This window comes from Erythranthe guttata, chromosome 10 (genome assembly GCF_056151865.1).
Source record: "Erythranthe guttata isolate IM_541 chromosome 10, IM_541, whole genome shotgun sequence".
In the NCBI taxonomy this organism is placed as follows: domain Eukaryota; kingdom Viridiplantae; phylum Streptophyta; class Magnoliopsida; order Lamiales; family Phrymaceae; genus Erythranthe; species Erythranthe guttata.
In genome coordinates, this window is record NC_142542.1 from 19,066,924 (window position 1) to 19,093,600 (window position 26,677).

Genomic DNA, 26,677 nt, shown 5'->3' on the forward strand with positions numbered 1-26,677 from the left:
ACCCTAATCAGAATTTCCAAAAATAGCTATACAACATAGTCATACAAGAACAACCTCAATCACTTACAAAGTTTAACATTATCCACCTGGTACTAAACAAAAATAATCCAACACAAATCATCAATAAAACCAAACATTTTTTCGACTAATTAATGTTCCGGGCAAATATTTATTCATATAAGGGCAAGGGCGCGTTTGTTTCTTTAAAAAAAAGAAAGCATATAAAATAATCAGTTCTTGCGAGCCAACGCCGCTGCTATTCCACCAGCTATAAGTCCCACAGCAGTAGCAGTTATTCCAATTCCAATAACACCATCTGCACACCACATTAAAACACAATTAAAAAAATTTGCCAAAATAAGGTCATAATCGTAAATGTCCAAGACTCCAATTTTTTTGTTATTACCTTTAGTAACTCGATCTTCGACAGTTTTCTTCAAAGACAGAGCTTGTCTCCAATCAGGCGCAATCTATATATAACATAGCAATTTTCAGATCAATGTAATAAGATTTTTAACACTACAAAAAAAAAAAAAAAAAAAAAAAAAGACGACGAACCTCCAAGCACTGATCAAGAAGCTGCATACTCTTCGAATAATTCCCGACCCTGTAATATCCGACGGCGAGCAGATAAAGCTTCTCTCTCTTTTGCAATGGGCTATTAGTGTTCGTTAGTGAAGCTGCCAGTAAAATCATATAATACATAAATAAAACGTAAATAAAAAGTCCGATGCACTAATGAAAAAAATAAAATAAAAGAAATGAAATATTTGACCTTCAAGCATGGCTATCCCTCGTTGCATATCTTCCTGCTGTCTAGAATGAACAAGGGCCCACGACAATCGCATAATACTTTCATTTGTTCGATCTGCAGATTCGTCTTTTCTAGCCTCTGCAACTTCTCTCTCGCATCCCTGTAATATAATAAAATATAAAATACACGGCACAATATATTAATAGAAAGAACATACAATGGTAACCTAATTACTAATTTTAGCACTGAACCGAGTTTTCTTTTATCTACTCCGAATTACTAATTCTACAATGGTAGAGCTTACTTAATAGTTAATACAATGCCCCGGTTTCAAATCAGTTCGACAAAATAATCGAGCTGCTAATTATTTGCCACGGCATCCGATGTAACAACAACTGACATAACTTTCCAGTGAAATTCAAGAAACGAAAACTTTATAACCCTCCAAGAACTTCGAATCTCTTATCCAAAATATTCATGAAATAGTCGACTTAACCATCTATATCTGTTACCGAGTACCTCAATCTCATTCATATACGGTCTCCAAAAATCATAAAAAGGTAATACAAATCAAAACCTTTCGTAGAGTCGAATTACCCAAATAGAAAATCTAACAAACCCAAAATCAATCAAGAAACAGTACAACAGGGCCAATAGAACTCCAACCCCAATTTACAACCCTTGATCCTCATAACCCCCAATTTCCTTTCACAATAGACATCAACCAACCATATCAGACATTTCATCAAACACCTTTCAGGCACACACAAAAATAACTCCACTCTTTACAATAGAAACTGAAAACCCATTTCAACAAAAACAAGCAATCATATTCTTGTTGATTATTGCAATTTATACAGAAAACAAAATAAAAGACGAAACCACGAGGAATTAAAATAAGGAAAAAAAAAAGTATGGTGGGAAAGAGATATGCATACGAGGATAACATCAGGGGTAGACCAAGGCACGTGGTCTCCACCGCCGAAGAAATTAGTGACAGACTCGAAGAATTGATTCATCTTAGCCTCCATTTCCGTTGGTATTTTTCTTCGGTAGACAAAATGAAGAAGAAACAGATCAAGAAGAGGGGGTAGTAGGTCTTTTTTGCCCTTGCCAATTTTCTTCGGGCTTAAGTTTTGCAAATTTCGCTTTTGGGAATTAAACTTTATTTATTTTTAGATTTTATATATTAATTACATTTATATTTATTATATTATATTTCATTTCCTACTCAAAATTATTGTACATTTCAAATACGTAAAATGCCGACAAAGAGTGGTATAGTTGATTGAGCAAAATAATTGGTTGTTAAATTAATCGAATTTGAATTCTCTTGTCAATATTTTGTATACAAGTTATTTTTCGAATTCAAATTGCAGTTATCGTGTAATTTACAAGTTATTGCATTATTTTTAAGTGTTAATTCCATAAAAAAAAAATTATTTTTTTTAATATCAAATTTACTTCTTGATTGTTAATTGTAGAGAGAGAGAGAGAGAAGAATATACATGAGAGTGAGACTAAAGAGGGCTATGGCATAAAATCAATATAGAATTGGGTAAGTTTTGTGTTTTGCAGTATTTTCGAACTTATTTTGTTTTATTTTGGGAAAATATATTTTGAGAGAAGAATTTGAGATTAAAAATAATATTTATTTATATTTCGGAATGAGATATAATATATTGCAGCAGTCGAATCATGTTGAAGTTGTTAGGAAAATATATGTTATAAGTAAATTTTGAAAGATTAAGTAATATTTATTTATTTTTTTGGTAAATATATTATTTTTACTGCAACAGTCAAATTTTTTTTTTTTGAGGAATGATTAATTTTAAATTTTGCTAAGGAAAATTATTTGAAAATTTTAACAAACGCGATTTTATTTTAAAAATAAAATAAATAAGTAAATATGATTTGACTGTTACCGTAAAATAATTTAAATGCAATATTTATTGTTTGAGAAAATTTAAGAGGAATAAAATTAAAAAGAAAAAGTATAATTAATGCATCTAAAATATATAATATGCAAATAACAAAGTGTGAGTTTTCACATGGGACAAATCAACCCGTGTAATTCATAACGGGTTGACCCGCCGGAGAAGAAGCACCACCACCACCATTCTCCTCTCCATTATATATATCCCGTACTATGCAGAAATCTCTCAGATTCTCCGGCAAGGTATTATGCACGCGCCACCACATCATATGCGCCGTGTTACTCGCGTACCTCCGAAACTCCGGCCAATCCCAGTTACAGTCACGCGCCTCGTCGGGACACCTCCACGGCTTCAACCCGGTGTAATGTACGGCGTACACACTCTTCTCCACCCAACGCAGATGATCGTTCACGTCGACGAAGACCTTCAGGTAGTTCATCTGCGGCGGCAGGCGGTGCCACCACGAGTACATCTCGTTCAGGAAACCCTGGTCGCCGCCGTTGTACGACTCCACCACCGCCATCTCCTCCACCAGCGCGTCGTACGCGCACCGCGACGGCTCCACCACCATCAGCCCCGAGTTGAAGAGGTGGCGCTGGTAGTTCCCGGCCGCCGTCATCTGCGGGTAGGCGAAGAACACGTCCATGTTTCTGTTGACGATCAGATCGGCGTCGATGAATATCAGCTTGTCGTACTCCGTCAGCTGCCATATCCGGAGCTTGCTGTAGTTCCACTCGTTGTACGAATTCTCCCGGGAGAAAGGGCTTCGGATTCTCTCGATGCGCTTGATTTTCCAGCCGGCTGATCGGAGGCCGGAGATTGACGCCGTCGACATGTTGTCGTCGGCGAGGAGGACGAGGTCTTTCGTCGTGTTTGATAGGATTAGGCTCTGGGCCAGGACTATTGCGCCGCACACGTAAGCTTCCGACGTGTGGAGTACTGTTACGTAAGCCTCTCTCGGCGGCGGAGGATGACGGTGGTGGTGGTTGTGGTGGTTGGTTTCGGCGGTGGTGGTGGTGATTATGTGGTTTTGCCGTCTCCATTGTTCTGTACCTGTAATTTCATAATCTTTTTTAGCATATTATTGAAACACGTGTGAAATAATATCAATAAGAAAAAACTATAGTTTACACCCCTCAAGTTTGGACGGATTCCACATTCAGTCCCCTATATTTACACAAAACATATTTGGTCCCTCATATTACAATAATTTAACACTTTTGGTTATTTCCGTCAATTTATCGTTAATTCATCAGATTAGGCAGCGATGGGAACCAGCCTGATTACGTTAATACTAATAGAAAATTGACGGAAATGATTATTGATTTTTTGAAATATGGGGACCAAATGTGTTTTTTAAGAACATTGATGATCAAATATAAAATTAGTGCAAACTTGAGGGATCAAAACGGTATTTTTCCCGTATCAATAATAAAGAAAATCAACATTAAATATCTAATAAAAAGATTAATATATTTGCTCAAATAGACTTTAATTTTTTTGTTCATTTTAAGGAAACTTCTAAATTCTCCCAATAAATATAAAACATTAACAAATAAATAAATATTAAAAAAATACCATAAAGGGAGACAGGTGGAACAAATTGGCAAGGTCCGACAGGCAAAAGCACCAAATCTTGCAACCGAGTCAACTCAGGTTTGAAAATCCAAGACTCGGCATCCTTCCACAAAAGATCATCACATGTAAAAATCTCCCACATCGGTTTACAATTCCCAACAAACACAACAAACAAATCCCCATTCTCTCTCCTCCCACTCCTAACCACCAAATTAGCCACCACCAAATTCACTTGCAACCTCAAAACATCCCTCAAACCACCGCCGCCGCCGCCGCCGCCGCCGCAGCTCGAAACCCTAGCAACCACCACATCCAAGTCCCGATAGTCTTCGAAAATCGGCATAGGAATGACCGGGCAAGTCGAGTTCGCGTCTATCCTCTCTGGGGCTAAATCGGACCACTTAACTTCCTCCCCCACGCGCTCGAAGCGCACCTCCACCATCTCCGCCCTCGTCCGGACCTCGTCCAACGTGGGGTCCACATTCACCAACCCGATATTCATCCTCTCGTCGCGAAACTTCCGCGCGACGAAGTCGAACCACTCCGGATTGTCTCTGGCCGTTTTAACGTCCGCGCCCGTTCTTCTTGCATGCGATGGAAATCGGCCCGCGTTCATTAAACTGATTTCGATCTCGTCTTCCTCTCGGATCAAATCGCGAGATAGGGCGTCGAACCACTCGGGGTTTCTCAGGGTTCTGAGGTACGCGGACACGTTTTGGAACTCTTCGTTGAGTTGTCGCGTGTAGTTTACGGTGAAGAATACGTAGTTTGTCGCGAGAAATAGTAGGGCGATGAAGAGAAGGATGAAGGGAAATGTGAAGTGCTTCCATTTGGATGATATGGAAGCCATTGTTAGGGTTTTACATTTCTTTGATGGATAAGAATATACATATATGTATATATATAGCTAGTCAACGTAACACGACTTTAAATTACCACATTGGTCAACCACAAAATTGGTAAATATAATTATATGTAGAGAGAGCAATGCACGTTACATTTCATTATTTGGTACCTAATATTCTATTTGATTCATTGTATTATTTTCTTTGATTTGAGCAATCACAACCTTTTAACACACGTCTCTCCCCTTCAATTCCCTTATTACCCCTTATACTTTCAATAGTATCACAAGACCCCCTTATATTTTAATATAAAGCACATAACCCCCTTGTACTTTCGAAAATTTCATCTTCCTAATGAACATGATTTAGAAAAATATAGTTTTCATCCCTCAAGTTTGCACTGATTTCGCATTTGGTCATTAGTGTTCATAAAAAACGCATTTTGTCCCTTATATTTCAAGATTTCAACAATTTTAGTCATGTCCGTCAATTTTTCGTTAGTACTAACAGAATCAAGCTTGTGCCCATCACTACCTTAACTGACGAATTAATGGTAAATTGACGGAAATGATCAAAAGTGTTAAATTATTGTAATATGAGGGACCAAAGATGTTTGTTTGTGAACATGCACCAAATGTGAATCGGTGCAAACTTGAGGAGTATAAACTATAATTTTCCCGAACATAATTATTTAACAAGTAGAATACTATAAGGAACAAGTGGAACATCATAGAGGAGTTATGTGCTTGTATGAAGAGTAGAAGGAGATCTTGTGCACAAAGTTCAAATTATAGGAGGTCATATGCTTATATTAAAAGTACAAAGGGAGTCATGTGCAGAAAGCTCAAACCACAGGGAGTTAAGTGCTATTAACCCTATAAATAATTAACACGAAAAATCCTGTAATAACAACCCCTGCATATTTAACAAACAACAGATATACTTAAACAAATTTGCTTGAGTGTAAACTAGCAAAGTAAGAAGAAAAAGAAACCTTATTCATATTGCATTTTGCTCACAAGGATGAAATAGTAAATATACATACATGTCATCTAAGGTAACATTATTAAAAAAAATATATAAATATATATATATGATAAAAGCCACATCAAATCATTCTTTATCCTGTAATAAATTGTTCACCATATTCACCAAAGGAAGTGTGCCCTTTGCCATAATCTCTAACCTAATCGGATTTGAGGCATGCGAAAATAGCGACAGCCCGAAAAGCAACAGCTCGGGCAAAAACAACCGAGAAGACAAGAATCCATGCCAGTAACGAGGCTCGAGATTGAAAAAAGCATCGAAAAAGCTCCTCGTGGAATCTAAATCGAGCTTCAGAAGAATATCCATTCCGAAGCAGAAGAACTCCCTCTGCCTTCTCCTCTCTATAGGCCACAAATCCTTCCAAACCCTAGCCGACAATTCATTACCCAAAACGCCCCTATCGGAACCGAGATACTCAACAATAGCCCTAGCCACAATCGGTGCGGCGGCTAAAGTTCGCGCAACCATATACCCCGTCGAAGGGTGCACCATGCCAGCTGTACCTCCGATTCCGACGACCCTTTGAGGCAAAACGGGAAGTGGGCCCCCCATCGGAATCACACAGTACTCGTCCTCTTCGATGCTCTTCACTTTTATACCCAAGTGATTCAACCGAGCGGCCATTCTTTCTTGAATCTCCTTCATGTTTAATCCGGGGCGAGCCACGAGTGAAGTTTCTTCGAGGAATATTCTTTTCGATGAAAAGGGCATCGCGTAAAGAAAAGTCGGAATCTTTTTATTCCTCTCTTGAAGCTCTTTGTTGCTATCCAAATGGGAGTCCCTCCAATCCATGAAAACCATTTTATTTACATCGAAAGGGTGCTCTTCGACTTCCGCAAGAATCCCGTACGCCACTTGGTACCCTGGATTGTATGGCTTATCGTACTCCACTAGACACCTCGAAAACCCCGTAGCATCGAGAACCACCGATGCTTGCAGGGTAACACCGTCATTACACATCACCAAAGATTTATACTCCTCGTGAATTACTTTCACGACCTTGGCTTGGTGGAATTTGACACCGTTGGAAATGCATTTCTGCATCATTTTCGATTTCAATTGTTTCCTATTGACCCTTCCGTAAGGCCTATCGAGATCTTTGGTCGAATTCTCGTTGATATAGACCATAGCACCGGACCAAGTCGTGTCCAAACAATCCAACAAATCCATCGCCTCGAATTCGTCAACCCACACGCCGTAATTATTAGGCCAGATCAATTTAGGGGAAGGGTCGATCGAGCAAACCGAAAGCCCCGCCGCGGAAACTTGCTGAGCCACCGCAAGTCCGGCGGGCCCCCCACCGACTATAACTAGGTCAACCACGATACCTTTCGACGGGTCGTATAAAGGGAGATCGAATTCGAGGTTTTCTTTCTTGGTTTCGGGCACAAGCTCCAAAAGGGCACTAGAACTTGCCTTTAAACAGAAATCTTTGTTCAATTTGATGTGGGTTTTCTTGGAATACTTGGGTTCTAGGGTTTGGGGTTTCGAAGAGGTAAAGGTGCTAACTTTATCCGCAAACCCATGAATTGGGTGCAGAAACTGCAGCTTGTTGTGGGTTTTGAGTAGGGTATCCATAATTTTTTCTAAAAAAATTAAAAGATATCTAATTTCAAGAAAATCCCAATTCAATTCCTTGCAATTCTTGAAAAAATGGTATGTGGGTTCTCAAATTCTTAATTCAGAAAATGAAAGCATGAATTGGGGAATAACTCAGAGGAAACAGTTGAAGAAGAGTTATTACTTACTCCGAAATACGTGGAAGAAGAAAGCATACAATTCGGGCAGAGAAGATAATTGCAGAAACCATGAGCCAAGCTGAGAAGATAGTCTGTGGTGGATTGGATTCTCTTCAACGGCAGCTTAGTATGGACTTTTTGTGGGTGTACTTGCTCTTCAATATCCACAACCTTTGGATTTTATATTTTTATTTCTTTTTTTCTTTTCTTTTCTTTTATGTATCATTATCATTTTATTTTTTTCTTGGGTAAATTATGGCGAAAATTCTGTTAAATTACCAAAAAAATCCATTATGTTTGAGTAATTACGATCGCCTGTCAATCTTCTTATACCTCTATTCTTGTGCTGCTGTCAGCTATTAAATTCAACATAATATTCTAGATTCCGTGAAATACTCTCTAGTTTGTATTCGTTTTGTGCAAAAATACAGTTTTTGATGCACTACACATCTTCGAATGAGATAAACGAGTAGATACTGGAAAATATTCAATATAATCTAGAAGATTAAACTAAATTTGGCACCGACGGACGACGTATAAAGATTTATAATTGATCTATTTAAGAACAACAAGTCATCTCATTTATTAAGAAGAAAAGAAAAAATCATTTAATTGGAAAAATATAAATATATGAGATTTTAATTTTAGAAAAATACAATTTCTTAAAAAGCACACTTATAATATCATGATTATTATGTAATTTATACTATAAATTAATTAATTAAAAAAAGTTACAATTTCGGTCCATTTTGATACGAAAATATAATTTGTTTTAGCAATTTTTTTTAATACCAATTTTCTAAATTTTGACATCCAATTTTATTGGAATAAAATTGAAATTTATTTTTAATTATTAAAAAAAAAACCATTTAAATCTATCGCCATAAAATTGGATAATCCATTTCTTGATCTTCATCAGCTAAAACCTCTGTAGAAACCCACTTCAATTTCCAAATGCTCCGTGCTAGCAATCTCCGTCGCTGCCTCCACTCCTCCCTCCGCCGCCGCGACCCCTTTAAACCCCCGTCCACCACCACCGCCGCCGCCCCTTCCACCCCCCGCCCATTCTGTACCGTACCATCCCCACCACCCACTTCCTCCGCCGATTCCGAGCTCCGAAAATACATCGGGTACACAATCCTCGCCGCCGTCTGCGGCGCCGCCACCTACTACTCCTTCCCCTTCCCTGAAAACGCCAAGCACAAAAAAGCCCAGCTCTTCCGCTACGCCCCACTCCCCGCCGACCTCCACACCGTGTCCAATTGGAGCGGCACCCACGAAGTCCAGACCCACACCTTCATCCAGCCCGAAACCCTCTTCGAGCTCGAAGCCGTCGTCAAAAAATGCAACGACAAGAAGCAGAAGATCCGCCCCGTCGGGTCGGGTCTTTCCCCCAATGGGATCGGGTTGACCCGTTCCGGGATGGTCAATTTGGCTCTAATGGATCGGGTCCTGGAGGTGGACGAGAAGAACAAGAGGGTTAGGGTTCAGGCTGGAATTAGGGTTCAGCAGCTCGTCGATGGGATCAAACAGTACGGACTCACTCTGCAGAATTTCGCTTCGATTCGTGAGCAACAGATCGGCGGCATTGTCCAGGCTAGTATTTAATCTTTCAATTTTGAGTTCGTATTCTCGATTTTATGTTTCGATTGGTTCGAGTTTTCTTGTTATTGTTTCGATCGAATCGGTTTACCGTTTTGCGAAGTGTTGTTGCTGTAACTTTGTTTCGGTATTTGTTCGTACGTGTATCCTTATGTATTGATCGAGTTTTTCCAATGCTCGTAAGATTCGAAATTCGTTGACTCCGATTGGCGAATTCTTTAGGTTGGGGCACATGGCACAGGAGCAAGGCTGCCTCCAATAGACGAGCAAGTTATCAGCATGAAACTGGTAACTCCGTCCAAGGGCATAATCGAGATTTCCAAAGAGAAAGATCCGGAGCTTTTCTATTTAGCTCGATGTGGTCTTGGAGGGCTCGGTGTGGTTGCAGAAGTTACTCTACAATGCGTCGAGAGAATGGAGCTCGTCGAGCATACATACGTATCTAACATGAACGAGATTAAAAAGAATCACAAGTATATATATATATACATATATATGCTTTCTCCTCCTCGCCTTTTATAATCGAAAGTTTTTTTATGTTTTATTCGAACATTGAAATATCTCCTGTTTTTCCTCTTGCAGAAAACTCTTGTCTGAAAACAAGCACGTCAAATACTTGTACATTCCGTACACGGACACAGTTGTAATCGTGACGTGTAATCCTCTTTCGAAATGGAAAGGCCCACCGAAGCATAAACCCAAGTACACTCCCGAAGAAGCCACGCAGCACGTGAGAGAACTCTATCAAGAATCGTTAAAGAATTACAGGTAAACTAACTAACTAACCGCGTAGCTGTTTTCGCCGTCGAATTTATTTCAATTTTTTTTTTCTTTTAATTATAGGAAAGTAGTTGTGAAATCGGATGAAGACGAACCGGATATCAACGAGCTTTCGTTTACGGAGCTGAGAGATAAGCTAATTGCGATGGATCCTCTCGATAAAGAACACATTGCGAAAGTGAATAAAGCAGAGGCTGAATATTGGAGAAAATCGGAGGGGTTTAGAGTGGGATGGAGCGACGAGATTCTGGGGTTTGACTGCGGTGGTCAACAATGGGTCTCGGAAACATGTTTTCCAGCTGGCACCCTTTCGAAACCTAGTATGAACGATCTTGAATATATAGAGAAACTGATGCAAATTATCGAGAAAGAAAATTTACCTGCCCCTGCCCCTATTGAGCAGAGATGGTCCGCTCGCAGCAAAAGCCTCATGAGCCCCGCTTATAGCTCATCCGAAGACGATATTTTCTCATGGGTAATTATTTATTTATTTATTTATTTATTATGCTTGGTTGTAGGCCGTATTATGTTCGACAATTGAATCTTTGAATTTCATGCGAGTTAATATCGGGTAGATTAGATGCATTCAAGATTGCATAACCTTGATCGAAAGGTTTCGGATCAATTCTATTTGACTCTATTGACACATTTTTGTATTTAAATCTAGTGAGGCTTCGTTTGGTTGGTAAGAATAGCCGTGATTAATTAATTATATGATCGAATCTTGATTTTTCAATTATACAATTGGGATAATCTTATCTTGGATAATTTTATTTTGGCAACCAAACGAGGTCTAAGAAGAAAGCATAATTGCTTAATAGCACTTGAGATCTTTCTACATTTATTAGTTAGTATCACAATTAATTTTAATAATTATAGATTAATTTATTTTCTTCTCATTTGTGAAAAAAACAGGTTGGGATAATTATGTATCTTCCGACATCGGATGCTCGTGAGAGGAAGAATATCACAGAGGAATTTTTCCATTACCGTCGTTTAACACAGGAGAAATTGTGGGATCAGTATTCAGCTTACGAACACTGGGCTAAGATCGAGGTACAATTCAATTTCTTCTTTAAAAAAATATACTTATTGTTTAATCAATTTAATAATCTTACATTGTACAATATGTTTCATTAAATAATTTTGTTTTTTTATTTGCTCTGGTAGGTCCCGAAGGACAAAGACGAGCTTGTTGCTCTACAAGCCAGGCTAAGGAAACGATTCCCCGTGGATGCGTACAATGAAGCAAGAAAGGAACTCGATCCGAACCGCATATTCTCGAACAATATATTGGAGAAATTATTTCCCATCACTCAGACTGTGCAATAGCGCTCGTAAATCGACGGTCACGATTTTTTTCATGTCGGTATGTTTTTTTACGCCTGATCAAGAAAACGATGGCTGATCTTCTTTTTAATCGGAATAAAAATTTGAGATGCGGTTGATTGTATATTCATTGTTAAAATGTTTTTTTCTCGGGTGCTCCGATGGTGGAGGAGCTTTTTCGTTCGTCTTAAAATGGGAATTAAATTTTGTTCTTCAATTGTTGTGTAATACACTTGATGGTGTTTCTATTGTTGGATAATAAAAGTCTCTTGACAAGGTTAAATTCTAGTATGCATTCCTTTTATTGTAGTGTAAATATAATTGTAATAAAAGAGAAAAAAATTCTTTTGAAAAATATAATCTAGGATAAATTACGGCCACCCTCCTGAGGTAAAGTTAAATTACAAACAAACCCTTCCTATTTGGGTAATTACAACAATTCTCCTTAACTATAAATCTTATTACACGTCTACTTTTACGGAGTCAAAATCAATAGAATCTTCTAGATTTCGTGGAATGTTCTCTAGTTTGTACTCGTTTTGTGCAAAAATGCAGTTTCTGATGCATCACAATCTGATATATACATGCAAAAAAACACATTATATGATTATCTTGCTTCAAAATTTGGAGTTCGAATTGGTTAAATAGGTACAAACTAGAGAAACATAATATGAAAAAATTAACTAAATTTTACAACACAAGGGTGGACGTGTAAGAAGATTCAAAGTTGAGGGTGGCGGTTGTAATAATTCGAATAGAAAATGTTTGTTCGTAATTTGATCTAGCGCAAGGGAGTTGGCCGTAATTTACCGTAGATTCCTTAATTTCACTTAATACATGTGAAGAAACTTAAACCGATAAGATGAAAGCGGATGAAATAACTTTTATTACAATGACTACTTTTTTTAGGTTGCTTTCATCAGCTTTGTGAAATGACTTATGACTTGTGACTTGTAAAATTAAGCTGAAGCTTTTTCAATTGTTTGGAAGCAACTATAAAAAAGCTGTTTCTTCTAACTACTTCTGTAGGTAGGAAAGGAACTTTTTCTTTGCTAACTACTTGTGTACCAATTTCTTGTAATAAAAAGAAATCAAGAAAAATAAATAAATACAAAAATTAAAATCGTATTGGCCCATCACTCAAAAATATATGCACACGATTTATATAATATATATCTACCAAGAAAAAGCGCTTTTGAAGAACAAAGCCTACTCTACTCTACTTTAGTATACCCTAACATTGACAAGCTGTCCTAAAAGCTTTTGTCTAAATAATATTCCACAAAAAGAATAAAATAAATTAAAATAGGCAAAAAAATCTTGAAAACCTTTTAATTTTCTATTTCTTTTTTCGTTATTTTTTATTATTTTTTATTTTTTAAAACCCTTTTCACTGGAAGTTGTACGGACAGTTGCAAACTGCAGAAAAACACAAGGCATGATTTCATGGAAAATAGTACACTACATAAATTTCAACTCCCAATATGTTTTTTTCTTAGCCTACATTGGGAGAAATTAATTATGAATATATTTTGTATATATTTAATATGTAAACTGAACAGAAACCGAACCGAAACAAAACCAGAAAAACCTGAAATTCGAGAACCCGAGAACCCTAAAACTCGAAAACCCGAGAACCCGAGAAGCTAAAACTCGAAAACCCAAGAAGCCTAAAAAGCCTAAAACCTGAAAACTCGAAAACTCGAAACCTCGAACTGAGACACAAAAGAGAAAATTTAAACCTAAAAACTTTACCAAACCCTAAAGTTTTTAGGTTTTAAATTATGCTTGAAAGTAATTGAATCCCCAAAAGGGCCAAGTGGGAATGAAAAGGTGGATTACATTAATTAAATATGGGATCCAGCATTAGATATTAATTAATATAATAATCTTCTTGTGAGGTCACATACTCGATGTTGCATTCATGCTAGACACAACCAATCAATTTGTCTAAAGCTAAATTAAACGATGCTTATTAAAATGTATATATAATTAATTTTAGTCAATTAAAAAACAATCAAAATATGTGAATTTTAATAATAAATAAAAATATGTAATAAACACCAAAAGATCAAGAGACAGCTCATATATATTTATTTTATTTTATTGTTTAAAAAAAGTCTAATGTCCCAACAAAGTCCCAAAAGACCAATTTCCACCCTCCACTACCCTACCCACCACAAGAAACCAAAAACATCCATTCTTGAATTTTCTTTTAATAATTAGCATAGAAAAACATATATATTAGTGTATGCAAATTAATAAATGGAAAAATTACCATTTTAGTCCTTCAAGTTTCATCAATTTCACATCTGGTCCCCCATATTCACAATAAACAAATTTAATTTAGTGCCTCTGTGTCAATTTACCATTACTCCGTCAGATAAGACACTGATGAACACCATGCTTGATCATTCCGTTAGGTGCTAACGAAAAATATACGAAAATGACCAAAATATTAAGTTTTTGAAACACAAGGGACTAAATATGTTTTCTGACAACAAAGGCGGACCAAATGTTGAATCTAGATAAACTTAAGGGGCAAAAGGTGTAATTTTTGCAATTAATAAACTTATAAAAATTGATAGTAAGGTCATTAGATGCGATCAATATATTCTAACAATGATTGAAATCACCAATTCCCATGCATATATATAAAAATTCAATAGCTATAGGGAGACAAACAAATGTATAATTAATTATCAAAAAAAAAATTAATAAAAAATGATAATAATTATTATATAAAATATAAATTAAATTAAATTATAATGTGTAGCAATAAAACAAAATGAGTTGACAGGGGCTTGAGGTTTTTTTTTTTTTTTTTTGATTTTATTTGAATTGAAAAGATTGAGGTGTGTCATCTCTATCACAATTCATCACAGCAGAAGAAACTTTGATACTCACTGCTCTTTGTCCCATCTCATTCACATTTAGTACAATTTAATTTCCCTTTCTCTCTCTAGAATTCATTGCTTATCATTATATATATATATATATATATATATATATATATATATATATATATATATATATATATATATATATATATATATATATATATATATATATATTAATATAATAATAATAATAATATTAATTCCTAGAAATAAAAAAATATAAATCACCAGAATATATAATATTTAATTAAATAAATACCAACAAATTAAAGTGAAACTTCTGAATAAAGATATCTCCATGAATATATTGAATCCCTGATCCCCACTACATGGAAAATAAACTTACATATATATATATATATAGAGAGAGAGAGAGAGAGAGAGAGAGATAGAGAGAGAAACGATATATATTGTAGTGAGAGAGAGAGAGAGAGAGAGAAAGAAGTACTTTGTGTACGTAGATGGAAGTTTAATACTGATTATGGGGGTGATGGTGTTGATGATGATGGTGGTGGTGGTGGTGATACATTGAAGCGTCGTCGTTTCGGTTCATACCTTGATCTCTATGGCCGCCGCCGCCGCTATCTTCTTCGCCGCTCATATTCTTGCCGCCGCCACCCATCTGCGCGCCGAGATTCAGATACACCATTCTCGAGTCCAGGTTCAGGTTACCCGCCGCACCGATACTGGCGGCGCCGCCGCCGTGGTCCTGATCGTTCATCGGCGGGTATATGGCGGCGGACGGCGGCGTGCCGGCATTCCCCTCCTCCCTGGAGATCACCATCGCCGCCGACTGAACCAGCTCCAGGCAGAGCCTCAGCTTGTTCGGCTCGATGTGGGTCAAACCCGGAACCGCACCTTTGAACAAGAAGTCCGAGGTTAGGGTTCGGAGAACATCCAGCGGCGTAATCCCGTCGACGGTCCTCACATTGGGGTCGGCGTGGTGGTCGAGGAGCACCGCCACCATGTCCGGCGAGACCATCTCGGCGGCGACATGGAGCGGGCTCTTCCCGGCGGGACCCGCCGGGTAGTTGACGTCCGCCGCCCCGAGCTCGAGCAAAGCCTTCACCACCTCCCTACTACAATTCTCGACGGCATAATGCAAAGCCAACGCTTCGTCGAGATTCAGCCCTTCCCCCATGACCATTAGTTTGACGAGCTCGACGTCGGAGGAGTCCAACGCCCGCCGCATGCGGCGGATCTTCTGGTCCTCGAGGTCGGCGGCGGCGCCGCCCATGTCGTGGTGGTGGTGGTGGGAATGGTGGTGGTGAGGCGGCATTAGGGAGCGGCGGGCGAGGGTGGACTTGAGGCGGAGCTCCTCTATTTTAGCCACCACCTCGATCGGAAGATGCTTCGCCAAAACCTCCGGCGGGAGGCCGGACTTTGCGACAAGGTGTGAACACGTTGTCCATAGCTGGTGCATGTCTTGCTTTCTTGAAGCTATTAATACTTTCATTACATCCTCAATTGAAGCTTTCTCCACCATGCTACTCAATTGTTTCTGCAAATTAATTAATTAATATTTTTAATTAATTGCATTACATAATTTTTTTAATTTTTTTTTTTATATTTTTAAATGGGATTACTGTGGAGAGACAAGACTAGAGAGAGAGGGGGTCATGTGTAATAAATAAAAAAGAAAACCAAATGTAGAAAGTATTGAATGTGGATAAAAAAGTATAATGAAATCTATTCAATAAAAAAAAACAATTAATAAATAATGTTACATGAAATCAAAGAAGAGAACTTGTCAAGTGACATTTGCCCAAAACAGCACTAAAAATTCAAAACATAGCATGAAAATTGTAATAGGAAGACAGTTCGATGTTGCAAAGGTTTTCATTACATGGAAATATGCAAGAAAATTAGATTTTTTTGCAGCAGAATATTTATATATATAAAAAAAATCATTTAGATTTATATTTATACCCCTCAAAAAAATTAAAATTATAATTGAAAACAAGAATTTTGTCACTAAATAACTAACTGGTTAATTATATGTTTTAACAAGTCCAAGTAAAAAAAATTAAAAAAAAAAATAAAGAAACCCTGAAGTTTGGATCCAAGTTCCAAAGCACAAGAATTAATTTTGTATTTTAAATATTTAAAAAATAAAATCAAAATCCAATTAAATTTATAGATGATAACACAAACTACTATCTGAAACTACTAACAGTGGTAGTAATTTTAATTATTTATTAATTAATTATGTTATATATATTGAAGGGAAAAAAGAAAAAGAAAAACCTGAGTGAGCAAAGCGAGCTGTTCGACACCAAAAGATCTAGCGGCAGCGAGAGTGTCAAGAGCAAGATCAACGGCGGAGGTGCAATGCGTGTGCCAGCAAGCCCTCTCGCCGCAATTCGGCCGCGGCTCGTGTTTCTGCGGCACAATCGACACCTGCCCACTGTACAAGAACTGCAGCATCAGCAAGAACACCTCATACCCTACTGAGTTCACCGGTATCACCTGCTGCTGCTGCTGCCTCGGCGAGGAGGAGGAGGCGCCGCCGCCTCCGCCGCCGACGCCGCCGGGGCCCATTCTGAGAGGATCCGAACCGGGCTGGGGGTCGGGCCCGCAGAAGAATTTCCTGAAGAACAAGCTGCGTGCAGCTAATATGCAGCGGTGGGCGTGTACGAGGCGGCCTTCTACGCTGAAGGTAACATCGCTGAAAGCCTGGCCGTTGATTAAGAGGTTGAGGTAATCTAGGGATAGGGATCTTAACGAGTCTTCTGTGGTCATCACTGTGTGTTGTGCGTGTTTTTCTCTGTAGTTTGATATGGATATTTCTGTGTTTTGCTGTGTCTGTGTGTGTGTGTGTACTGTGTGTGTGTGTTTTCTCTCTCTCTCTCTACTTTCTCTCTCTAAGTGGTTGTGGAGACTGGAGGAGGAGGAGGAGGAGAGATCAGTGAGTAAAGGGTTTGTGGATTCATTTAAATGATTTGTGTTGATCTGTTTGCTGATGATGATGATGAAGAACAACTGTTGTTATTTCTTGTGACTTTCTGAGATAGAGAGAGAGAGAGAGAGAGAGATTGTTTGGTTTCTCTCTCTATATATTGGTGGTGTGTGAGATATTTCTAGAGAGAGAGAGGGGGGGTTGTAATATAAATGGCTAATCTGGGCGGCTGGGATTATTTGTTTAATTAAATTGCAAAATTAAAATGGTTATTTATTTTTTAGAATAAATTTAATTTGTTTTTTTTATTTATATAATGGGAATATTAGTGGGAGGGAATAGAAAAGTGAAACCCTATTTATTATTGGGAGGGGAATTGTAAATACGGTGTTGTGACTTTTTGAATAGTTGTTTTTTTGGAATATATATATAAGTGTGTCGCTCTTTTGATTTTGAGACTACGAGAGTTAGATGTTACATCTAATTAATTGTTTCGGGTGGATTGAAACTGTAGATTTGACTATATAACTATTTACTAAGTACATATATATCGGTGTGTGTCTGATTATATGTAGATTTACGGTTCAAATCCAGCGAGTGGAAATAATCAGGTGTAACATCTAATTTCGATCCGATAGTATGATAAAAAAGGTAAATATTGCCTTGGTGTGAGTATATTGTTTTTCTTTGCAATACTCTATTTTAGATTAATGCTGGTATGTTTCCTCTTATTGTGAGTCTTCTAATTAATCGTCATTTTAAAGAAAATTTTATATTCTGATTAGGGGTGTATATGAATCGATCTTGAGTTGAGCTTGGCTGTGTTGGTGAGCTCTTCGAGTATTTGTTTGTGAGCACGAGCGAACCGAGCTTTCTTGGATTTACTTTAATGAGAGGAATAATGGGATTATTTTATGACTAAAATGATATAAATTCATACATGTACAAATAATAAAACGATTTAAGTACTTTTTATTGGTTTCTTGAATCTAATTTCAAATAATAAATTCATATTTGATAGTATAATCGAATTATGTACAAATAATTAGTACAAAAAATGAAATATATGGTATATAATCTGAGAATTAAACAACAAAGACTAAAAATTCTCACACAATAAGAATAATAAAAATAAAATAAAAAATGCAGCATCCATGTCAATACTTGTATAAATTATATACATTGACATGAAGGTCAATTGGAGCAATGATAGCAACCTTTATAACAAATTTAACTGCAACATGGGAGAATCTAAAGCGAATTTGGACTACTAATCTTTAATTAATTAATAACTTAATTAATTAATTAATTAATTAATAGGCAATTTCACTAAGTATAATTAGTTTCATTAATTAAAATACAGCCTTACCCGGGTTACCACTAGGTATTAATTAAATAATATACCTGCAGACTGCAATACCACTAATCATTGTATGATACATGAATTAAGACTATCATATGATATTAAAAAGATATTAATTATAATAAACTACTACTTAGGTCAAAGAAGAAACCTCCATTGTTTTTTTCCCCTAGGGTGTTCGTTCGGTAATACCGTACTGGAATTTCGGTAAATCGAACTATTTGGTTTGGTGCAATTTTTTAACGAATTAATTAGATTTTTTCATTTCGATACGGGTAAAACCAAAATTATATTTATTTTAAAAAATATAAAAATATATATCTAAACAAATTAATTTTTGAATTTGACATCCAAATTCCAATAATCAGCCATAACAAAAAATATTGTCTATAGAGGCTAATTTGTAAATAATTGAAATACTATCAATCTAAAAATATTTTATAATTTATTATAACTTTAAAGATTTTAAAATAAAAGAAACAAATAAATATTTATTAAATATTTTGGTATTTTACTACATTTTTTGTGTACTGGACATCAATAATATATACCGTATCGAATACTGGAATTCCAAAAAATTTTTACCGTAACAAACCGAATCAGTTCGATAAGTTTACCTACCAATTGACTACCCCGAATTGGTTGTCCCTACCATGTAGTTCCAATGCTATTTATTGGCTAATAAATATTTAATTTCTTCAATGGTATACCAAAAAAAAAAAATAACGTAATTAAATTTAGTACAACTAAAATAAGAGATACAATATCGAATGATGTGGTGTATTGTCACAAAGAAATATCGACAAATTATTAACATAAAATGTGTAGGGTGAGTTATGTAATTACAAATTTCATGAACGGTGAAATTAGAAATAAAAGAAAGGGTAAATTACAAACACCCCCTGAGGTATGGTCAAATTACAAAAACACTCCTCTTGTTTGGATAATTACAACCACCCCCTCAACTCCTCAAATTTAGTGGAATCTTCGAGATTATACGGAATATTATCACTTTTGTACCCGTTTTATCACATTCAAACTCTACATTATGAAGCAAGATGATCATAATATGTGATTTTTAGCTTGTATATATCAGTTTGTGGTGCATCGGAAACTGTATTTTTACACAAAACGAGTACAAACTAGAGCACATTTCATGGAATCTAGATGATTATGTTGAATTTGGCACCTTAAGGGTGGATGTGTAAGAAAAAATCATAGTTGAGGGGGGTAAATGTAATTATCCAAACAAGATGAGGGGGTTTTGTAATTTGACGGCCATACCTCAGGGGGTGTTTGTAATTTACCCTAAAAGAAAAGTAATAACTCGATCATTTATTACTGAATGGTCGTTGTTCATAAGAAAAATAAACGTACATATTGATTATTATTATTCTCTCAACATCCCCTCCTTCATATATATACATACATATATATATATATGTATAATTATTATCATGTATATGATACGATATTTATTACATCTGTTTTGTTGGTGATTTGTCGATTTTCATCACATTTACGAGTGATTTACGCGTGTTTCGGTTAATGCACGAATAATTACGTGACATATTTTAGTCGATGCATAATCTTTGATTCCAGTGGATCCAGGAGGACATACTATATGAAGAAAATTATTTTAAAATGTTAAATCTTAGAGAAATGAATGTCATTTTAAATTATTAAATTTTAATATTAAAAATAATTTAAAATAAAATAATAAATAAATAAATATATATATATAGAGGTGGGCCCCGGAAAAAGAGAAAGGAGAAAAGCCAAGAAGGTGGTGAAAAAGGTGGGACCATGGCAGCATAGGGAAGTGTGTCGGCCGGGTGTGACTTGTGAGGGGGTCAAGGGGAGACTCGAGCCAACTTCGAGTTTGGACCTCTAATCCGCCGGTTCTTTTGTTGCAACCCTAATACTACTACTACTTAAATTAAATAGTATTTTTTTCCTGTGTGATGCACGGGATCGTATTTTAAAAGTGAAAAGGAAATGATCAGTTTAACAAATCGAATTTCTATCTTTATTTCTTAAGATTTGGGATATATTAACGAAAAATAGAAATTTTGATAATTGTTAAAAATATAGTTAGAAAATTAGTAAAAAAAATATTAAAAATAAATAATTACAAAAATGTCAATTAGGGTTTCTTAGGGTTGCCCAACGTTTCTTTCTTTTATATATAAGATTTCAATTCAATTTTATTTACTTTTGGATTTTTGAATTGATTAAATAATTTTGAAGAATTTTTTTAATGATTATGAAATATATTAGACTTGACATTGAGATAGAAAGATTTAAATTTCGTTGCAAAACGAATTAACATGAACTACAATGAGCCTGAAAATAATTGTTCATGTAAGGGAGGTCCCGTATGAATGGCCACAATCGAATGCCCGTGAACTGCTTCTGTGCACCCAAGGCACTATAAAACTAGGGTACTCGCATTTCCTAACACGAATTGGTTTTAGTTAAGTGGTAGCGCTCAAGTTCTACAAGTGGCATCAAAAACAAAGTTACGGTTTCGATTTCTAGCTGGATCTTGGGCCAAGTGGAATTGTTAGCATGAGTTTTGCATGCCATGTAGGGAAGCCTCAGGTATGGGCGACGACAATCGAATATCGTTGATGCTTGTGCACGTTGAATGCACTACTATAAACTAGGGTTTGAGCATTTTCTGACCAGTTGATTTAAGAACATTTTGTGTGTGATGAATCCAATATTTTTTAAATGCAGTCTTATATTATTCGAAGGTTAGTTATAATTAGTTAAATAACATATAAAAATATTTGAATTGGATTAAATAGTTAATTTTTATTTAAATTATAAAGTTAGTGAAATTAGGAAAGAGGTAACTATTGTTTTACCCCACAAACCCCCAAAACATGGAAAGGAGAAAAAAAAGGAATACCAATAGCATATGATGGACAACACTATCTATCACTGACTGTCTTATGATATGAAGCCCTTTGATTTGACATTTGACTTGTCATTTCATACCTCCCTATTTCCTAAAATACCCCTCTCTCCTTCTTTTGTCTGCCCTCTTTTGTGTGCCCTTTTTTGCCCACCAAAACTCATCCTCCTTTTTATTCCTCCTTTTCTGGTTTTTATTTTTTAGAAAATTTATTAAAATATAAAGATACATTATTTTCAATATCAATCAATCAATTGAGTATATGGACAAATACAATAAATTATTTATAATACACTTTGACTAATGGGGGCATTTTTGTCTTTTACTAGTATTCCTCTATAATATTCAATGTACCAAACTAATTTTCAGGTAATTTGATGAATACTTCGTTCTTGTGTGGGCTTAAAATTGGGGTAAATTACGACAACCTCCCTGAGTTGATATAATTACGAAAAAATCTCTTATCTTTTAAAAATTACATCCAAGCTCATATAGTTTGTAATTTTTTTTACATTCGACCCTTAAAAAATATGTTAAGGTAAAAAATCTATAAATTGTAGGGGATAAATGGAATTATGAAAAAGTGAGTGGCTTTCTTTTTCATAAATGTAATTTATGATATTTATTTATAATTAAATGAATTGATGGTTGGTCAAATAATAACCGGAATCGAAAAGAGAGAGAAGTAGAAAATTAAAGGATCGTTATGTAAATACTCCTTATAGGAAGTCTATTTGCAGAGACTGTGCACGTGCGGTAAATTTATATATATGGAGACCGGCATGAATGGACAATTTAACCCTTACTCCGGATTCTTTATTTAATAGTTTAGTTAGATGTTATATAAAAGAATGGGTAAATTATAGATAGGTCCCTGAGGTAAGACTAAATAACTTACAAACCTCTTTTGTATTGATAATTATAAATACCTCTATCAAACTAACAGTTTGCTATAAACAAGCAAACTATGTGTAAAAAATTACGGGTACTACCTGCAATAAGACAAAATCTTCAAGTTTCCGTTACTCATAAATCAGTAATAGTGTCATAATATTACAGTTATCCACTTCTTGGTATATTACATTTACGGCCCCTAAGGGTAAATTTAGAAATTCATAACAAATATTTCATAAAATCTTCAAATTTCCGTCACTCATAAATCAGTAATAGTGTCATTGTATGAAGGAGAAATAACTCAGGGGTATTTGTAATTACTAATATCACACGAGTTATTTAGTCTCATCTCACGGGTGCCCTTAATTACAATCTTCGGGAATTCTTTTGATTCGTTTCTCCTAAATCGATTCAAGAGCTTAGAAGCTCGTTCTTCAATCGAATAAATATAAACACATTGAATTCAAATACATTATGAATTCACGGTGGAGACTCGAGACTCGAACTCGAGAGCTCGATATGTGTCTATGTGATTCTGACTTTTTTATGCACCGAAACCCTCTTTTTCTAGGCACGAGCTAGAGTTTCTTGACTTGTAGTATAGGCTGCATATTTGTAAAACCCAAATATATTATAAACTTTGAGTTGGGACCAAATTTAATAATCGATTTATTGAATTATTAATCGGTAATTCTCATCTTAAAATTTCGGTTCTACAATTAGTTAAATAAATTTGTAATATTGAATTCCAAATTCATAAAGGAAATCCATGAAAAAGTTAATCATCCAATCTTTTTGTGGAGAGTAAAGTGGTCAAAATGTTACTCCAATTGATTTCCATACATAGTGGTGGGATCATATAAAGTCAACCCCAATATATATTAAGATACTCCATTTATTTGAGAATATATTATATACTATCATAAATATATTTGCACTTGCTACCTATTAATTAATGCCCCTCAAAATTTCACCCTATTTATTTTTCAGGACACATCCCATCCAAAATTAAAAGTCGGTCCATCTTTGACTTATTGAAATGATGTCCCATGCACTGACAAACAACAAATATATACATATGGGGGCTTGACCCAAGAAAAAAAAAAAAAAAGTAAGGAAATAAATATTTGGTCTTTGTGAAAATTATTTGATTTGTGACTCATTTGATCATCACTAAATCTATTTGTGTGACATAGCATGAATTTTATAAATGTTTATTTTTGTACAAATATGTCAGAGAAGATGCCAAATCAATTGATAAATAAATTGAGAATATAGAATGGAATTATTAATGGATTTTTATATAAATTAATAAATAAATTGTATGCTACTATGTGAAATTAGCATCTTAAATATTATAACAAATTAGCCATGACCAGTCTAGGCCTAAGATTAGGATTAAAAAAAATTAAAAGTGAGGAAGTAGTAATTATATAATTATCAATTTTCTTGTTTTAAAATGAACTGTAATCTGAGAGGTCGAAATTAGTTACATCTATCAGGTTTGTCGCTTGATATTTTGAAACGATAAATCTCTATAAATTAATACATTCGTAACTAGTAAAATTCTATTAATTTAGCGAAGTATTAAATTATCGAACTAATAATTTAGTACGTTCTCACCGAGTGAAGATCGAAAAAAATTATTGTTTAAACAAGATTATTAATTTATCGAGGAATTACTGTATCAACAAATCATGAACTAAAATATCCTTGAAGCAATTCATACCATTGAAATATTGCAAGTAACTCAAACAATTATAGTACGACATGCCAACGTCGTAATTACATTTTTAAAATTACCAAACATTTTAAAAGAACTTATAAGCTTTTAAACATTTTTATTTCAACTGTTTTCACACCGAGTTTTGGGTTTTCCAACTCGTGAATCGGTGGTTACGGTGTAGAATGGTCTAGACGCACTCCACTTTTAGGGATTTTTTTTAATTTTATTTTTTTTAATTTGACACTTCTTTTCCAATTAAAGTCACTTATGATTACAACATATTTTGCTACAACTTAATTGAAATCAAGAAATAATTAAGAATAATGGAGGCTAACTAGGCGACAAGTTAATTGATTGCCTTTAATTTCTTGGTTAGATAATGAGAGACAAGTTGATTAATGGATTGGTAGATAATATTAATTTATAAGTTAGTAGGGTCTCGAATCATTAGTAATAATAAAATTAATTAAATTAAATATTTTATTATTTCTATTATATTGTGGCCTCAACTACGCTTTCTAATTGGGGAATATATTTGCAATTTTTATAATAAAATTGTAGAAATATTACGACTGTGGTACCAACCAATTTACCTTTATTGGTTTTTAAATTAATTTAAGTAGAAATTGTTACTTTCTTGATCTTTTGGGGTGGCCTTCGAATCTTTATTTAATATATTTTTTTTTTAATTTTTTAGCTTAGTGGCTTTAAAGAAAGGTTAATTATGATTTGAGGAGAAAGATTAATTATGAGATTAAATTAATTAATAGATTAACAAAGAGATTAAGCGAAGGGAACAGCTTACCAAAAGGGGAATTTTACTCATGTGGAATGTAATCATGGTAAACAGTTTCTAAATACGGAAAGATTAATAGTTTAATGACGTTTGCTTCACTTTTTTTTTTCTTTTTAAACTTTATTTACTGTAAAATAAATAATAAATTAATATAAAAGAATTTCAATTAAGATATTTGCGTTTGCATGCAAATCATCGACAACGCATGTAACTTTAAATGGATTAAAAAAAAAAAGGAATACCAACACGTGGGGTTGAAATCAGAACATAATTTTAAATTTCCGTCGATTTCGATACAAAAGATTATGAAGCTGGAACATATTTCTTAGTACGATTGACGATTTAAAAAAAAAAAAAATATACAAAAATTCCGATTGATTTCCGATCCGATTGCAACTCTGAAGACGCGGTGTTTTTCCTAATTATCCTAAATTATTTTTAACATTTAGGGTAAATTAAAGGTTACCCCCTGAGGTAAAGTCAAATTACGAAATAATTCCTCATGTTTGTGTAATTACAACTACCCTCCTGAACTATGAATTTTCTTACACAGCCATCCTTATGGTGTCAAATTCAACATAATCTTCTAGATTCCGTGGAATATTCTCTAGTTTGTACTCAGCTCAGGGGCCGGGTGACCGAAACCAAAACCTTCCTTGTGAGGAGTAAATTGTCATTTTCAAAAACTTTAAGGAGAAAATGTACAATTCTAAAACAACAAGAGCAACTTTAATTACCAAAATCCCACTTACATATGCGTACTATCTTTTGACTTCACTATATTTTGGAAACCCTACCATCATATGTGGCTCACAATACTTCATCCCATTCCCAATTTTGTCACAATACTTTTTTTCCTTAAAAAACTAATTTAAATACTATATTACAAATAATAAAATAAAATTATGATAATTGAGATAGATGAATCCATATGCATGCCTAGGTTTTTAAGCAAGACAAAACCCTAAAAATGTTCTTGATGGCATTTTCGTAGTTAATATGTATGTATTCTTGATTTAATGAATTCACTGTCAAAACGTCATCGTCCCTAATCTGAACTGAGAATCCGAACATTCTTGATCTGTAGATATTGTTTCACTAGCTAGCTAGCTTAATCTAATGCAAGCTACACACACACACACACACATATATATATATATATATATATATATATATATATATATATATATATATATATATATATATATATATATATATATACTCTTGGTTAATTTGGAAATGATGTACGCAGTTGACTTGATAAAGTCCACATGCATATATATGCATGATGAGAACTTTTAGAGAAAGAAAGATTTCGTGGGGTTCAATCCTTATCTCTGGATCATAACTATTTCAAAACACACACACACACACACACTTACACACACACACAATATTGCGTGTGTGTGTGTCTCTGTGTGTGTGTGTGTGTGGGTGGGTGGGTTGAATTTATTGGTAATTTGGCTCTTGTTTTTAAGTTTCATTTATGTGCGCGTACTACAATCAATATATCTGATATGTAATTGATTTTATGCATTGTTCAGAAAATTAAAATTATTGCCAAA

The 26,677-nt window shown here is 35.0% G+C and overlaps 5 protein-coding genes across 5 annotated transcripts; 1 reads left to right on the forward strand and 4 right to left on the reverse strand.

Moving 5' to 3' along the window:
- Window positions 1–13: 13 nt before the first annotated feature.
- On the reverse strand, window positions 14–1,909 carry LOC105949324 (mitochondrial fission 1 protein A). Its single transcript, XM_012972612.2, has 5 exons — window positions 1,693–1,909; window positions 776–914; window positions 559–680; window positions 407–470; window positions 14–316 (listed from the first exon to the last, which is right to left on the reverse strand). Exons 1-5 carry the CDS (start codon window positions 1,783–1,785, stop codon window positions 231–233), a joined length of 504 nt encoding a protein of 167 aa, XP_012828066.1. The 5' UTR covers window positions 1,786–1,909; the 3' UTR covers window positions 14–230.
- Window positions 1,910–2,735: 826 nt separating this feature from the next.
- Window positions 2,736–5,211, reverse strand: LOC105949274 (putative UDP-glucuronate:xylan alpha-glucuronosyltransferase 4). Its single transcript, XM_088824406.1, has 2 exons — window positions 4,270–5,211; window positions 2,736–3,744 (listed from the first exon to the last, which is right to left on the reverse strand). Exons 1-2 carry the CDS (start codon window positions 5,117–5,119, stop codon window positions 2,816–2,818), a joined length of 1,779 nt encoding a protein of 592 aa, XP_088680532.1. The 5' UTR covers window positions 5,120–5,211; the 3' UTR covers window positions 2,736–2,815.
- An 880-nt stretch (window positions 5,212–6,091) lies between these two features.
- On the reverse strand, window positions 6,092–8,077 carry LYC (lycopene cyclase). The gene has a single exon (XM_012972611.2). It carries the CDS (start codon window positions 7,737–7,739, stop codon window positions 6,228–6,230), a length of 1,512 nt encoding a protein of 503 aa, XP_012828065.2. The 5' UTR covers window positions 7,740–8,077; the 3' UTR covers window positions 6,092–6,227.
- Window positions 8,078–8,693: 616 nt separating this feature from the next.
- On the forward strand, window positions 8,694–11,894 carry GLDH (L-galactono-1,4-lactone dehydrogenase). Its single transcript, XM_012972610.2, has 6 exons — window positions 8,694–9,496; window positions 9,725–9,975; window positions 10,085–10,270; window positions 10,346–10,757; window positions 11,198–11,338; window positions 11,453–11,894. The coding sequence occupies exons 1-6, from the start codon at window positions 8,855–8,857 to the stop codon at window positions 11,612–11,614; spliced, it is 1,794 nt and encodes a 597-aa protein (XP_012828064.1). The 5' UTR covers window positions 8,694–8,854; the 3' UTR covers window positions 11,615–11,894.
- Window positions 11,895–14,753: 2,859 nt separating this feature from the next.
- LOC105949420 (BTB/POZ domain and ankyrin repeat-containing protein NBCL) lies at window positions 14,754–17,593 on the reverse strand. The gene is made up of 2 exons (XM_012972727.2): window positions 16,759–17,593; window positions 14,754–16,012 (listed from the first exon to the last, which is right to left on the reverse strand). Exons 1-2 carry the CDS (start codon window positions 17,251–17,253, stop codon window positions 14,981–14,983), a joined length of 1,527 nt encoding a protein of 508 aa, XP_012828181.2. The 5' UTR covers window positions 17,254–17,593; the 3' UTR covers window positions 14,754–14,980.
- Between the last annotated feature and the right edge of the window lie 9,084 nt (window positions 17,594–26,677).

What these genes read in the sequence shown, in the direction of transcription:
- LOC105949324 (XM_012972612.2), bottom strand. Translation starts at nt 1,785, where the DNA reads ATGGAGGCTAAGATGAATCAATTCTTCGAGTCTGTCACTAATTTCTTC. An exon ending in AGGGATAGCCATGCTTGAAG is followed by an intron (nt 681 to 775) that starts GTCAAATATTTC and finishes TTTTACTGGCAG; the next exon opens with CTTCACTAACGAACACTAAT. An exon ending in TTCTTGATCAGTGCTTGGAG is followed by an intron (nt 471 to 558) that starts GTTCGTCGTCTT and finishes TGTTATATATAG; the next exon opens with ATTGCGCCTGATTGGAGACA.
- LOC105949274 (XM_088824406.1), bottom strand. Translation starts at nt 5,119, where the DNA reads ATGGCTTCCATATCATCCAAATGGAAGCACTTCACATTTCCCTTCATC. An exon ending in TCCACCTGTCTCCCTTTATG is followed by an intron (nt 3,745 to 4,269) that starts GTATTTTTTTAA and finishes ATGAAATTACAG; the next exon opens with GTACAGAACAATGGAGACGG.
- LYC (XM_012972611.2), bottom strand. Translation starts at nt 7,739, where the DNA reads ATGGATACCCTACTCAAAACCCACAACAAGCTGCAGTTTCTGCACCCA.
- GLDH (XM_012972610.2), top strand. Translation starts at nt 8,855, where the DNA reads ATGCTCCGTGCTAGCAATCTCCGTCGCTGCCTCCACTCCTCCCTCCGC. An exon ending in GAATCGTTAAAGAATTACAG is followed by an intron (nt 10,271 to 10,345) that starts GTAAACTAACTA and finishes TTTTAATTATAG; the next exon opens with GAAAGTAGTTGTGAAATCGG. An exon ending in AACACTGGGCTAAGATCGAG is followed by an intron (nt 11,339 to 11,452) that starts GTACAATTCAAT and finishes TTGCTCTGGTAG; the next exon opens with GTCCCGAAGGACAAAGACGA.
- LOC105949420 (XM_012972727.2), bottom strand. Translation starts at nt 17,253, where the DNA reads ATGACCACAGAAGACTCGTTAAGATCCCTATCCCTAGATTACCTCAAC. An exon ending in AGCTCGCTTTGCTCACTCAG is followed by an intron (nt 16,013 to 16,758) that starts GTTTTTCTTTTT and finishes ATTAATTTGCAG; the next exon opens with AAACAATTGAGTAGCATGGT.